Genomic DNA, 13,535 nt, shown 5'->3' on the forward strand with positions numbered 1-13,535 from the left:
AGTGTGGCATCAAGGAGCCCTAGCAAAACTGGAGTCAATGGGAATCGGGGGGGAAAATTCTCTGCTGGTTGGAGTCATACCTGGCACAAAGGAAGATGGTTGTGGTTGTTGGAGGTCAGTCATCTCAGCTCCAGGATATCACTGCAGGAGTTCCTCAGAGTAGTGTACTCAGCCCAAAGATCTTCAGCTGCTTCATCAATGATCCTCCTTCCATCATAAGGCCAGAAGTGGGGATGTTCGCTGACGATTGCACAATGTTCTGCACCATTTGCGACTCCTCAAATATTGAAGTAGCTCATGACCAAATGCAGCAAGACTTGGACAATATCCAACCTTGGGCTGACAAGTGGCAAGTAACATTCAAGCCACACAAGTGTCAGGCAATGACCATCTCCAACAAGAGAGAATCCAACCATCACCTCTTGATATGCAATGGCATTACCATCACTAAATCCCCCACTATCAACATCCTGGGGGTCACCATTGACCAGAAACTGAACTGGACTAGCCATATAACTACTGTGGCTACAAGAGCAGGTCAGAGTCTAGGAATCGTGCTACGAGTAACTCACCTCCTGACTCCCCAAAGCCTGTCCACCATCTACAGGCACATGTCAGGAGTGTGATGAAATACTCCCCACTTGCCTGGATGAGTGCAGCTCCCACAACACTGAAGAAGCTGGACACCATCCAGGACAAAGCAGTCCACTTGATTGGCACCACATCCACAAACATTCACTCCCTCCACCACCGACTCATAGTAGCAGCAGTGTGTACCATCTACAAGATGCACTGCAGGAATTCACCAAGGCTCCTTAGACAACACCTTCCAAACCCACGACTACTGCCACCTAAGAAGGACAAGGGCAGCTGATAGATGGGAACACTATCACCTGGAAGTTCCCGTCCAAGTTACTCACCATCCTTACTTGGAAATATATCGCCGTTCCTTCACTGTCGCTGGGTCAAAATCCTAGAACTCCCTTTCTAACAGCACTGTGGGTATACCTACACCACATGGACTGCAGCGGTTCAAGAAGGCAGCTCACCACCACCTTCTCAAAGGCAACTAGGGTTGGGCAATAAATGCTGGCCCAGCCAGCAAAGCCCACGTCCCGTGAATGAATTTTTTAAAAATCCCATGAAGGAATGAAAAAGAAAGATCTAAAAATAAAACCCTTTAACTTCTCTGTGAAGTTTAGAATATTTGACCCTTTGTATTGGTTATTGCACTTTGGTTTTGACTGTGTCGTGCTTTATCTGGTAACTGCTGCCTTGTGGATAAATTAATCCTTCAACTATCATTTATAACATTCCAACATTATCGACCATCAGTTTGTTGTAAAAATATTGTGAAAAGCTGAATCTATGGGTCCAATATCCGTCTTGCAGGACGTCTTAGTTACTGATGCTATGTCTTCAGAATACATGAAAGATCAGAGTAAGCCTAAACATTGTAGAAGAAATTAGATTGAATCAAACAAAGACGTTTTCTCATATCATTTTTAAATTGACTTTTTACTTCAGGTATCTGGTAGAGACGTATCTCACAGGGAATGGCGGCCACAGATTTACAGGAGGTCCACAGACGTTGTGTGGCTTGTTATCTTCTGTCTTTTCTGGGGTGGAATGGTGAGTGTGTTGTAATTGGAGCAAGCAGGAAAAATGTATTACTCAGTCAAAAGAAGCAGAATGACTTAATGTTAATCTTATCTTTGGAATGCTGGTCTGACAACAAATGTTTTAACCTGTTGAGTTTAGAACAAGACCAGGTAACATTTTCAAATATGAGCCTTAAATATATAACATTGAAAAAATTATTGTGTTAAAGACAATACTAACTTACGATAACTGCATCCTTCCAGCAGGTTAAATGTCTGGCCTAAAATAATGGACTAAAATTCTGTGGTGGATCACGTTTCTTCACAATTATCCATTGAGCTCTCTATCTTGCCTTAGAGCTCTAGTGGAAGTGAGTCAATTCACTACAAGGGGAAGGGGTTTTAGAGGGAAGTCAGATGAGGTTTGCTCACCAGGGATGGTCTGAAAAACTACCCGTCTCCAGTGTTACATTTACTGGTGCAGATATTTGGGGAGAACACATGGTGGGAGGAGAGGAACTAGAGACATGTCTTTATTGGAAATAAATTACCCTAATTGTCTCCCTGGGGAAGACAGTGGGGTAATGGTAATATCACTGGGCCAGTAACCCAGTGTAATGCTCTGGTGATATGTGTTCAAATCTCACTACAGCAGCTGGTAGAATTTAAGTTCATTTAATAAATCTGGAATATAAAGCTTGTCTCAGTAATGGTTACTGTAGTAATTATGGTTTTGTTTAGTATGTAATGTGCCTTTAAGAATAATACTTATAAGGAAGATGACATGACCTGTTGTCAAGAAGATATAATAATGTCTATATTATTGGAAATTATTTTAAAATAGAGTTCTGGTGCTTTCTGTGCCTATGTGTGTGTATATTTGTGTCTTAATTGGATTAAAGCCAGCTGATCTAGAGGTTTTGATGTATAGAAGAGAAGTGGGTTTGGAATGGTAATTAGGTAAACATAGGGAATTTACAAGGTGAGGCGAATGGGGGGGCAATTTGCATTTTTGAATAAACCATTCAAAAGAATGGGTGAAATATTACACCTAACCGGAAAAGCTAAACAATGTGTTTATTTTTTCCAAAGCTTGCGAATAAAATTGGTGCTATGAACGGGTTTTATTGTTAGAAGAGGTAAAGTTCAAAAAACCTAGTGGTACAATGAGAATTTGCATTCAAAGAGGAAAATATGTATAAAGGAAAAGAAGGCTGTCTGTAAAAGAAGAGGAATTCTAAGATCTAAATCCTCCAGCCTGGAAGCCTCAAGCCGCTGTCTGCAAGGACACAGAGCTGAAAGAAACTCATTTTGAATACGACTGTCCAGAATGTGCTTTGCCAGGGGTCTGTTTAAATCTGTGTTTTACTGTAGTCTTAACGGAGGTGTAACTGAGAGTCAGATTAATTATGGGATATTTTTTATAATTTGTTATCATAGTAATTCATAGACATATGTATGCACTTACAAACTTTTAATTAATAAATGTTTCATTTAGTTTTATAAAAACCTCTGCAGACTCAGTGGTCTTATTATAATTGAATTCAAAGCCTGCATCTCGAAATGTACAAATTGCAAAAAATTGGCTATGACAGTTGTTTCAAGTTTCCCTCTGGGATTTGAACAACTCAGCCTTTACCATCGGCTGTGAGGTAATACTGTAGCAAGCTAGGAGAGTAGTGCGGGCTACCCCTAGCAGTAGTGTAGAGATAGAGTTTGAAGTGAAGGCACATGTGTAGTTGCTGCTGTGTACCTTTGTAAATAAACTAAGTTTCCACCTAACAAGTGTATGCTGATCAACTGTATACATACCAACTCAGCCACCACTCACAACAAACTGGTGATGAGGATAAAACAGGTTTAACAGAAGAAATCAAGTAAAGAGAAATCGGCACTGTACCTCGCACAATAATTGTAAGTAGAAGCTCCATTCGAATCAAAGAAGTATTTCCCTCTCAGAAAGCACAATTCTGAAGATCCAGCCACGGACAATTGGTTTCATTACATTGAACGCCTCACGTTCTTTTTCCAAGCGATCGAGATTACGGAGGCAGAGAAAAGGCGAGCGATCCTCTTAAGTACATGTGGGAATAAAACCTATGGCTTGGTTCGAAGTTTGATGGCACCCGGTGCCCCAGATTCGAAAAATTTTGATGAATTGGTGGACCTGGTGAAGGGTCATTATCAACTGAAGCCCTCAGTAATGGTGCAAAGGTTCAAGTTTAACTTGAGAAATAGAGCCCTGGGGGAGACAGTTGCATGCTATGTGGGAAATTTGAAGCTGTTAACGGAATATTGTGAGTTTGGTACATCCCTAAATGACGTGCTCAGAGATCGTTTCTTGTGCAGTGTGAATGAGGACACGATTCAGAAAAGATTAATGTCCGAAGCGAATTTGGATTTCAAGAAGGCATTAGAGATAGCGCTGGCCATGGAAAGTGCAGTAAGAGATGCAAAAGCCATACAGGGAGCGCAAAATGGCACCGTCCCCCACATCGGGCAGGAAACCCCAGCCAAAAAGGGCATGAAAATGCAAGACTCCGCCAAGAAGCAGGAAAATGAAAAAAAAATGACTTAGTAGTGAAAACAAAGAATAATTTCAATAGAGGTGGAAACAAGTAGTCTTTTAATGATTGGCAGTTTAAAAAAATTGAATGTTATTATTGTCACAGAAATGGACATATAATGAGGCATTGCAAGGAAAGATTCAAACGGGCTTTATAAAAAAAAGAGAGAACCCTGCAGTATTGCCCAGAAAAGGGAGAAGAAATCACTGCTGTGTTTTTTTTCCAAACAGGAACGGAGTTTTACAATGTTAAAAGAGAAGAAGGCCCACAATCAGAGGGGTGGGGTGGGGGGGGGATCCTGCCAAAACTCAAAACGCGCGAAAACACACCACAGAAAAGCCAACAGCTGCAGAGACAGCCCAAGTAAAAAAAACGTCACTGCTCTTAAAGTGGAAATACATTTAAAGTGGTAAGTACAAGAAAAATGGCTATGGACAGAAAATTAGAAGAGACCCCCAGAGAGAGGGCAGCTCTGCGGAAGGGAACAAGAGACCCTAGAAAGAGGGCAACTGTGCAGGAGGCAACAAGAGACCCCAGAGAGAGGGCAACTCTGCCAAAGGGAACAAGAGACCCCAGAGAGAGGGCAACTCTGCCAAAGGGAACAAGAGACCCCAGAGAGAGGGCAACTCTGCATAGGGCAACAAGAGACCGCAGAGGGAGGGCAACAATAAATTAAACAGTTGAAAGAACAGTTGATTGCCCTTCAAGATCAAATGCAAAAGGAATGTGACACCATTCAGCAACATGAAAAAATGAAGACTGTCTTAAATAGTTGAAGGGAAGCACAGCAGAAGAAACTCGGAGAGGGCATCAGGGGAAGCCCTGGCGACCGGAGAGGGCATCAGGGGAAGCCCTGGCGACCGGAGAGGGCATCAGGGGAAGCCCTGGCGACCGGAGAGGGCATCAGGGGAAGCCCTGGTGACCGGAGAGGGCATCAGGGGAAGCCCTGGCGACCGGAGAGGGCATCAGGGGAAGCCCTGGCGACCGGAGAGGGCATCAGGGGAAGCCCTGGCGACCGGAGAGGGCATCAGGGGAAGCCCTGGTGGTCGTATACAGCTGGAAACAACCAGGACAGGAGTTTGGAGAAACTCCAAGGCAGTGCCAGCTCAGTGAAGCTAGCTGTCTAGCAAAGAGCTGAAGAATCAGCTGAATGAAGCTAAAGAGGCTTTGAAAGGAAAAGTCATAAAACTTTCCACGATGCGAGCAGATAATGAAGTCACGGGTAGCTCAACTACTGGACCAAGACAAGTTGACCTGGCATCTGAGAGAAGTCTGGCCAATAGTGAAGTCAAACAGAAAGCCAAGATTAAAGTCTGCGCTAGAAAGAAGAAGGCACGTAGAAAGAAGATACAGAAATACTAATAGGGTTTTAATTCTGGCAGGATACGAATACACTACAGTACATAGGCCTGGCAATCAAATCGCAAACACTGAAGGCTTTAGTCATTTGCCAGGAAAATGATGAGCATGTCCTAGTCCCACAGGAACTTGTTTTACTGTTAAATTTCTTCAATCTCGAGCCAGCATGTGGTCAGCAGATCAGAGACTGGACAAGTCGAGACCCAGTCCAAGCTTAAGTACGAGAACAAGTTCTTCATGGTTGCTCACAAGAGCCCGTATCTGACAAAATTAAACTGTACTTTAGCAAAAGGCATAAATAACCAGCCAGGATGTCATCTTATTGTGGGGAGCACGAGTGATAGTTCCTCCAAAAGGAAGGGAGCTGCTTTTAATTGAACTACGCAGTGCCCATCCGGGAATTTCCCAAATGAAGACCATAGTAAGCAGCTATCTATGGTGGCCTGGGATGGAAATAGAGAATTTAGTGAAGAATTATGTGCAATGTCAGCAACTGCAAAAGTTACCTTCAACAGATCCATTACACCGTTGGGAGTGGACAGGAAGACCATGGGTGCAGTTACACATTGACTATGTGGGACCTTTTCATGGGAACAATGTTTCTGCTTATTGTCGATGCCCACCCAAAATGGATGGACATATATGAGGCAAAGTCACCAACGTCTTCTGCTGCAATTGAGAAGCTATGTCAGAGTTTTGCCATTAATGGACTACCAGAAGTAGTTATTTCACGGCATTTACAGCTGAGCTTCAACGGTTTATCAGCGTCAACGGTATCACTTGTAAATACTTCACCATACCTACCTTCCTCAAATGGACGGCTGAAAGGGCGGTTCAAATATTCAAAGCAGGCATGAAGAAGCTAACTGGAGATTCCTTAGCGACCAAGCTAGTACACTTTCTTTTCCATTATAGGACCACCCCTCACACAACAACAGGTGTCACACCCGGGGAGTTATTGATGAAACACCGTTTCAAGACAAGATTGAGTTTAATAATACCGAATTTAGAGGGGAAGGTGAAAAGTAGTCCAGGAAGCCAGAAAACTAGACACGACTGGCATAGTCACGAGAGGAAATTTACCTTGGGAGAGACAGTATATGTGAAGAACTTTGGAGAAGGGCCAAAGTGGTTACCTAGTGAAATAAGTGCAGTGACCAGACCTCTATCTTACCATGTGGAGGTGGAAGACCGAGTCACACAGAGACATGTGGATCGTTAAGGAAGAGAGAAACAAATCACCAAGAATTAATCCCACTAGTGTTCATGACCGGGTCTGTGTTTCCTGTTGAGGATACTCAACCCAGTACAGACATGTCTGATGTTCCTGTATGAGTTGAGGATACAGAACTGCAAGTGCCCACTGAAGCACCTGATGTTCAGGCAACTCCGGAAAAGGAGGTTCCTGACAAAGAGTCTGAAGTTGTGGAGCTGCGACATTCCACGCGTACCAGGAAACCACCTGAACGACTGAATTTGTAAATTCCTTACCCAGTGTAAATATTCTGTTGTCTTGAAAAATTTGTATTTGTAAATATGGTATAGTATAGCTGAGTAAAGGAGGAGGAATGTAATAATTATGGTTTTGTTTAGTGTGTAATTACCTTTTAAGAATAATACTTCTAAGGAAGATCACATGACCTGTAGTAACCAACAGGCAAGTAGCAACCAATAGGAAAGTAGCACGGGCTAGCAGTAGTGTCGAGATGAGGTTTGAAGTGAAAGCGCACGTGTAGTTACTGCTGAGTACCTTTGTAAATAAAATAAAAGTTTCCACCTAAGAAGTGTCTGATGATCAACTCTATCAATAGTACCAACTCGGCCACCACTCTCAACAATTACCATGGCAACTATTGTCGATTGTCTGCTTCACTAATGTCCTTTAGGGAAGACAATCTGCCATCCTTACTTGGCCTGGTCTGGCCTATGTGTGACTCCAGACCCACTGCAATGTGGTTGACTCCTAACTGAAATGGCCTAGCAAGCCACTCATTTCGAGGGCAAATGGAGATGGCCAACAAATGCTGGTGTTGCCAGAGATGCCCACGCCCCATGGAAGAATAAAGAAATAAAACTGTCATTCAAGACTTTCAGATCACTTTCATTTTCATTTTCCATATGCATTATTTTCTTTCTATTTAAGCAATAGCCCTTTTCTGTATTTGTTGTCCTCATTGAATTGCATCTGCCATCTGTCTGCCTGTTTCCCAAGTTTACCCTGTTCAGATTTGCAGTCCACCATTTTTAATGGCTTTGTAATATCTGCAAATTTTAGCCACTGTGCTTGTGACTGCTAGCTAGATCATTTTTGAAGATACAGTTAAGTCCTCACTTTAAGTTTCCCTGTTTTAAGTTGTTTCGATTTGATGCTGTTTTTAATGGAGCTGGTATTTATGTTTAGCATTACGGATGGTTTAAATTCCTGCAGACCTTAAATTGTTCATCAGCACCTACATGTCTGAGTGAAACAGCCTAAGTAGAATTTTTTTGCGTAGCAGTCAGTGATTTATGTTGTGTTAGTCACCCTTGAAAGTTTTGTTAATTATTATCTTGTAGATTTGATGCTTGTCCACCGCATTCTGTATGGTTTGTAACTCTTCCATGCTGAGCGCATTCTTGTGGCAAACCATATATGGTTTTAATAATTTTAACAGGCTCTTTTCAACAGCACAGTCAAACATTTCAAAATGTGTATAACTGACTGCTAGGGGATGACCATGGATTTTCTCTGGTTACATTTATTTTATGATGTACCATAAACTATAGTAAGAAGCATTTGTTAACAGGAAAGCTAGTGGTGAACATTTTTTCATTATTCTTTCATGGGATGTGGGTGTCACTGTATGGCTAGCATTTATTGCCCATCCCTAATTGCCCTTGAGAAGGTGGTGGTGAGCTGTGCCCTTGAACCGCTGCAGTCCATGTGGTGTAAGTACCCCTACAGTGCTGTTAGGGAGGGAGTTCAGGGATTTTGATCCAGCGACAGTGAAGGAACGGCGATCTATTTCCAAGTCAGGATGGTGAGTAGCTTGGAAGGAACTTGCAGGTGGTGGTGTTCCCATGCATCTACCTTTGACCTTCTAGGTGGTAAAGGCTTGGAAGGTGCTGCCGAAGGAACCTAGAGTCACTTCAGTGCATCTTGTAGATGGTACGCACTGCTGCCACTGCATTAGTGGAGGAGAAGGAAGTGAATGTTGAAGGTGGTGGATAAGGGACCAATCAAGCAGGCTGCTTTGTCCTGGAGGGTGTCGAGCTTCTTGAGTGTTGTTGGAGTTGCACTCATCCAGGCAAGTGGAGAGCATTGCATCACACTCCTGACTTGTGCTTTGTAGGTAGTAGACAGGCTTTGGACAGTCAAGCAGTGAGTTACTCTCTGCAGAATTCCCAGCCTCTGACCTGCTGTTGTAGCCACAGTATATATATATATATGGCTGGTCCAGTTCAGTTTCTAGTCAATGGTAACTCCCAGGATGATGATAGTGGGAGATTCAATGATGGTAATGCAATTGAATGTCAATGGGAGGTGGTTAGAATCTCTCTTGCTAGAGATGGTCATTGCCTGACACTTGTTTGGCATGAATGTAACTTGCCATTTGTCAGCCCAGCCTGCATGTTGTCCAAATCTTGCTGAATATGAACATGGGCTGGATATTGTCCAGGTCTTGCTGCATTTGGACGTGGACTGCTTCAGTATCTGAGGAGTCACGAATGGTGCTGAACATTGTGCAATCATCAGCGAACATGCCCACTTCTGACCTTATGATGGAAGGAAGGTCATTGATGAAACAGCTGAAGATGGTTGACCCTAGGACACTACTCTGAGGAACTCCTGCAGTGATGCCCTGGAGCTGAGATAATTGACCTCCAATAAGCACAACCATCTTCCTTTGTCCTAGGTATGACTCCAACCAGTGGAGAGTTTTCCCACTGATTCCCATTGACTCCAGTTTTGCTAGGGCTCCTTAATGCCACACTCAGTCAAATGCTGCCTTAATGTCAAGGGCAGTCACTCTCACTTCACCTTTGAAATTAAGCTATTTTGTCCATGTTTGAACCAAAGCTGTAATGAGATCAGGAGTTGAGTGGCCTTGGCGGAATCCAAACTGAGCATCAGTGAGCAGATTATTGCTAAGCAAGTGCCGCTTGACAGCACTGTTGATGACACTGTCCATTGCTTTACTGATGATTGAGAGTAGACTGATGGGGCTGTAATTGTCTGGGTTGGATTTGTCCTGCTTTTTGGGGACAAGACATACCTGGGCAATTTTTCACATTGCTGGGTAGATGCCAGTGTTGTACTGGAATAGCTTGGCCAGGGGCGCGGCAAGCTCTGGAGCACAAGTCCTCAGCACTATTGTTGGAATATTGTCAGGGCCCAAAGCTTTTGCAGTATCCAGTGCCTTCAGCCGTGTCTTGATATCACATGGAGTGAATCGAATTGGCTGAAACCTGGCATCTGTAATGCTGGATCCTTGGGATAGACCGAGGTGTATGCCCCATTTTAAGTTGTTTCGCACTTCTGGCTGAAGATGACTGCAAACATTTCTTAACATCTTAAAAACATGGTACAAATATTCAGAAGGTCTCCAATAATACCCCTGCACTCACCAATCTGTGAACAGGAAGAGACAAGTCCCGAAATCCTCAGTTTTTTTTCTAGTAGTGCAAGTTGACCATGGGGAAGGAATTTGAGTTGGAACCCTAACTGCTTTGGATCTTCTCCCCTTTCCAATACTTCTTCAGTCACTCCTCCCACTCTGTCTGAGATGCAGCTCCCTGACAGACAGCTCACTCATTGTGCATGATACTTACATGGTGCAGACATGTTTATTGTATAAGACAGGGCAATTTCTGTGCCTTCCCAAGTGGTGTGACAAGGCGATATTGAACCATTTACAAGTTTACAACACGAGAGTTGTAGGAGTATGAAATCTTTGCCGTTGGGAGTAGCTCACGCTGGTACTATTTTTCAAGAAAGAAAGATTGAATCCATTTCTGAAGCAGAGGAACATACAGGGCTATGGGCAGGAAGCAGAGCAGTGGATTAGTTTGTCTTGTTCTATCAAACTGCCAAGGAACAAGTGAACAGGAGTAGGCCATTCAGCCCCTTGAGGCCTGTTAATCATTCAAATATGTGTATTTCAGATTCATTTACCCACCCTAATTAGTTCTATATCACTTAATACCCTTGCTCAACTAAAATCTATCTAGTTCTGGCATTTTCAATGGACCAAGGCCTGACCTTTGAGGGAGAGAGTTTCAGATTTGCATCACCACCGACATGGTCGGCCAAGTGCTCCCCTTTAGCTGTAGGCTTTTTTAGTTCTTTAGGGAATTTGAACTTGCACTCTCTTCGTTATTAATCCAGCAGCAGAACCAATGTATACAATGTTACATCTGCAAGAGTAGCGACAAGTGAAATCAGGAAAGAGCCCATCGTTTCAAACGTAGCACTTCAGGAGATGACAGTGGTCCTATCAAGGGATCCTTACTGATTGATGCACTGGAGTCCAGGGGAGCTTTGGTGGTTTGTCCTGGAAGTTTCAGCAACTTGGTCTGTCTGAAAACATCGAAGCAGCAACTGCTGTTTATTGAAGTGTGATCATTTTACACATAGCATTCATAAAAGCAGTCTGAAGCAGTTCATGTTCAGATGCAGCAAGACCTGGACAATATCCAGGCTTGGGCTGACAAGTGGCAAGTGACATTCGTGCCACACAAGTGTCAGGCAATGACCGTCTCCAACAAGACAGAATCTGACCATCGCTCCTCGATGTTCAATGGCATTACCATCACTGAATCCCCCACTATCAATATCCTGGGGGTTACCATTGACCCGAAACTGAACTGGACTAGCCATATAAATACTGTGGCTACAAGAGCAGGTCAGAGGCTAGGAATTGTGCGACGGGTAACTCACCTCCTGACTCCCCAAAGCCTGTCCACCATCTACAAGGCACAAGTCAGGAGTGTGATGAAATATCCTCCACTTGCCTGGATGAGTACAACTCCCGCAACACTCAAGAAGCTTGACACCGTCCAGGACAAAGCAGCCAGCTTGATTGGCACCACATCCACAAACATTCACTCCCTCCACCTCGGACACACAGTAGCAGCAGTGTACCATCTACAAGATGCACTGCAGGAACTCATCAAGGCTCCTTAGACAGCACCTTCCAAACCCATGACACTACCATCTAGAAGGACAAGGACAGCAGATAGATGGGAACACCACTACCTGGAAGTTCCCCTCCAAGTCACTCACCATCCTCACTTGGAAATATATCGCCGTTCCTTCGATGTCGTTGGGTCAAAATCCTGGAAAAATAATAAATTCTCCATCTCCCCACCCCTAGTTTTTTTCGTCACTTAGCTTATCATCTTAGTTGAGGCTCTTGAGTTGACTTCATCGCAGCTGAGCTAAAACGTAAAACAGCAAGGATTACTAATCAGTTATCTCTGCTGAAAAATAGATGTATAGGGAAGTGCAGTGAGGGCCAATTGGATTAGCATTCAGTGATTGAATAGTCAATTGACACATCACCTCGGTTCATGCATGATGAAAATGGCTGCTTAGGGTGAAATGCCATATATTGACTTTTCCCATTAGGACCAGCTCCCTCCCTCCTCTCCCAGTCCTGCACCTCTCACCCCCATTCTTTAATGGATTTTGGAGCCTAATTACCATGAGTTTTTGACAGAAAATTCTGGTCGGCTACAGGACTTTGCTTTCGGTTACCCCTCCCAGCTGGTGTACAGGAGTGAAACTGGCCGAAAGATATGGGTGCAACTCACAAGTGTGATGCATAAACACAAGCTCCTGCCCTCAAGGGGGTGGGTGGGGTGTATAAATTGGTATTAATTTCATGTTTGCTGATGTGCGACCACCACATTTATCTCTGTGCATTCTGCCAAAATGTATGCATTGCCAAATATTTCTCAGCGCAAAGTGCTTTGGAAATACTTTTCACAAATGCATTTAGTCCAAAAAAACAGTGCAGAACAATATCTGCATTCATGTAAAGTCACCTCCATTAGTTACAATTAGACATTTTGAGTCCGCGTATCCCTTCTTCTCTGGAAGTTGATATGTCTTTTGTTCTTTCGGAACATTCTTGATTATTGAACGGACTGACATTTCATTGCACGTGATTTTCTAATAAAAGTGGGATAATTGGCTTTAATTTAGTTTTATTAGTGTCTTCAGTAACATATGAGAAGCCATTCTCTTCCATTGTGCTTTTACCCCTCAACCCCTCTCTTGCCTTACTCCCACTCAGAGAAAGACTAGCATTTATATAGCACCTTTCACAAGCTTCAGACATTACAGCCAGTAAAGTACTTTTTAAAGCCACTAGTGTAATGCAGGAAACTTGGATGCAGATGTGTGCACAGCAAGATCCCACAAACAGCATTGCAATAATGACCAGATTTTTTAAAAGTGGCATTGGTCGAGGTTACCTGGGTAACTCCCCTGCTTTTCCTCAAAATAGTGCCATGGGATCATTCACACTTGGTGCCCCATCACCCTGTAAAGTGCTTTTAAGTATGGGAGCGATTTAGAGATATGGTATGGTGTTATAGTGACAGCGCTGACTGTACGTTTGCTGGCATTTATTGGGTATTAGACGATAACTTGAACCCATGAGTGGCATATGCTGCGTAACCACAAACAGAACAGGACACATTTATCTGCTTTCTGTGTAGATTTGTTAATCAGCATTGGAACAATGCTTTGGATGGAGTGAAACTAATTTAATTGTCATATGAAACCGACATGTTACACTGTTTATTTTATGGAACTTGTGCATATTTATCAAAAGGAGATGTAACATCTGTTAATAAGGCCACAAGAAAAGCAAGCAAAGCATGGGGTTCGTTTCTAGAGGAATAGAACTGAAAAGCAGATAAGTTATGTTAAATTTTTTTTCATTTTATGCACAGGATGAGAGTGTTGCTAGCAAGGCCAGCATATGTTGCCCATCCCTAATTACCCTTGAGAACTCTT

The 13,535-nt window shown here is 43.2% G+C and overlaps 1 protein-coding gene across 5 annotated transcripts in view; it reads left to right on the forward strand.

Annotated features, from left to right (window-relative positions):
- LOC144692229 (choline transporter-like protein 3) overlaps nucleotides 1-13,535 on the forward strand; it is a 97,366-nt gene that overhangs the window by 12,145 nt on the left and 71,686 nt on the right. For all 5 annotated transcript variants that reach the window (XM_078560813.1, XM_078560816.1, XM_078560815.1 and 2 more), the window contains exon 2: nucleotides 1,528-1,632. In XM_078560813.1, coding sequence (XP_078416939.1) covers nucleotides 1,528-1,632 — 105 coding nt within the window. The remainder of the gene's footprint in view (nucleotides 1-1,527; nucleotides 1,633-13,535) is intronic.

This window comes from Cetorhinus maximus, chromosome 17 (assembly GCF_964194155.1).
Source record: "Cetorhinus maximus chromosome 17, sCetMax3.hap1.1, whole genome shotgun sequence".
Taxonomy (NCBI): Eukaryota; Metazoa; Chordata; class Chondrichthyes; order Lamniformes; family Cetorhinidae; genus Cetorhinus; species Cetorhinus maximus.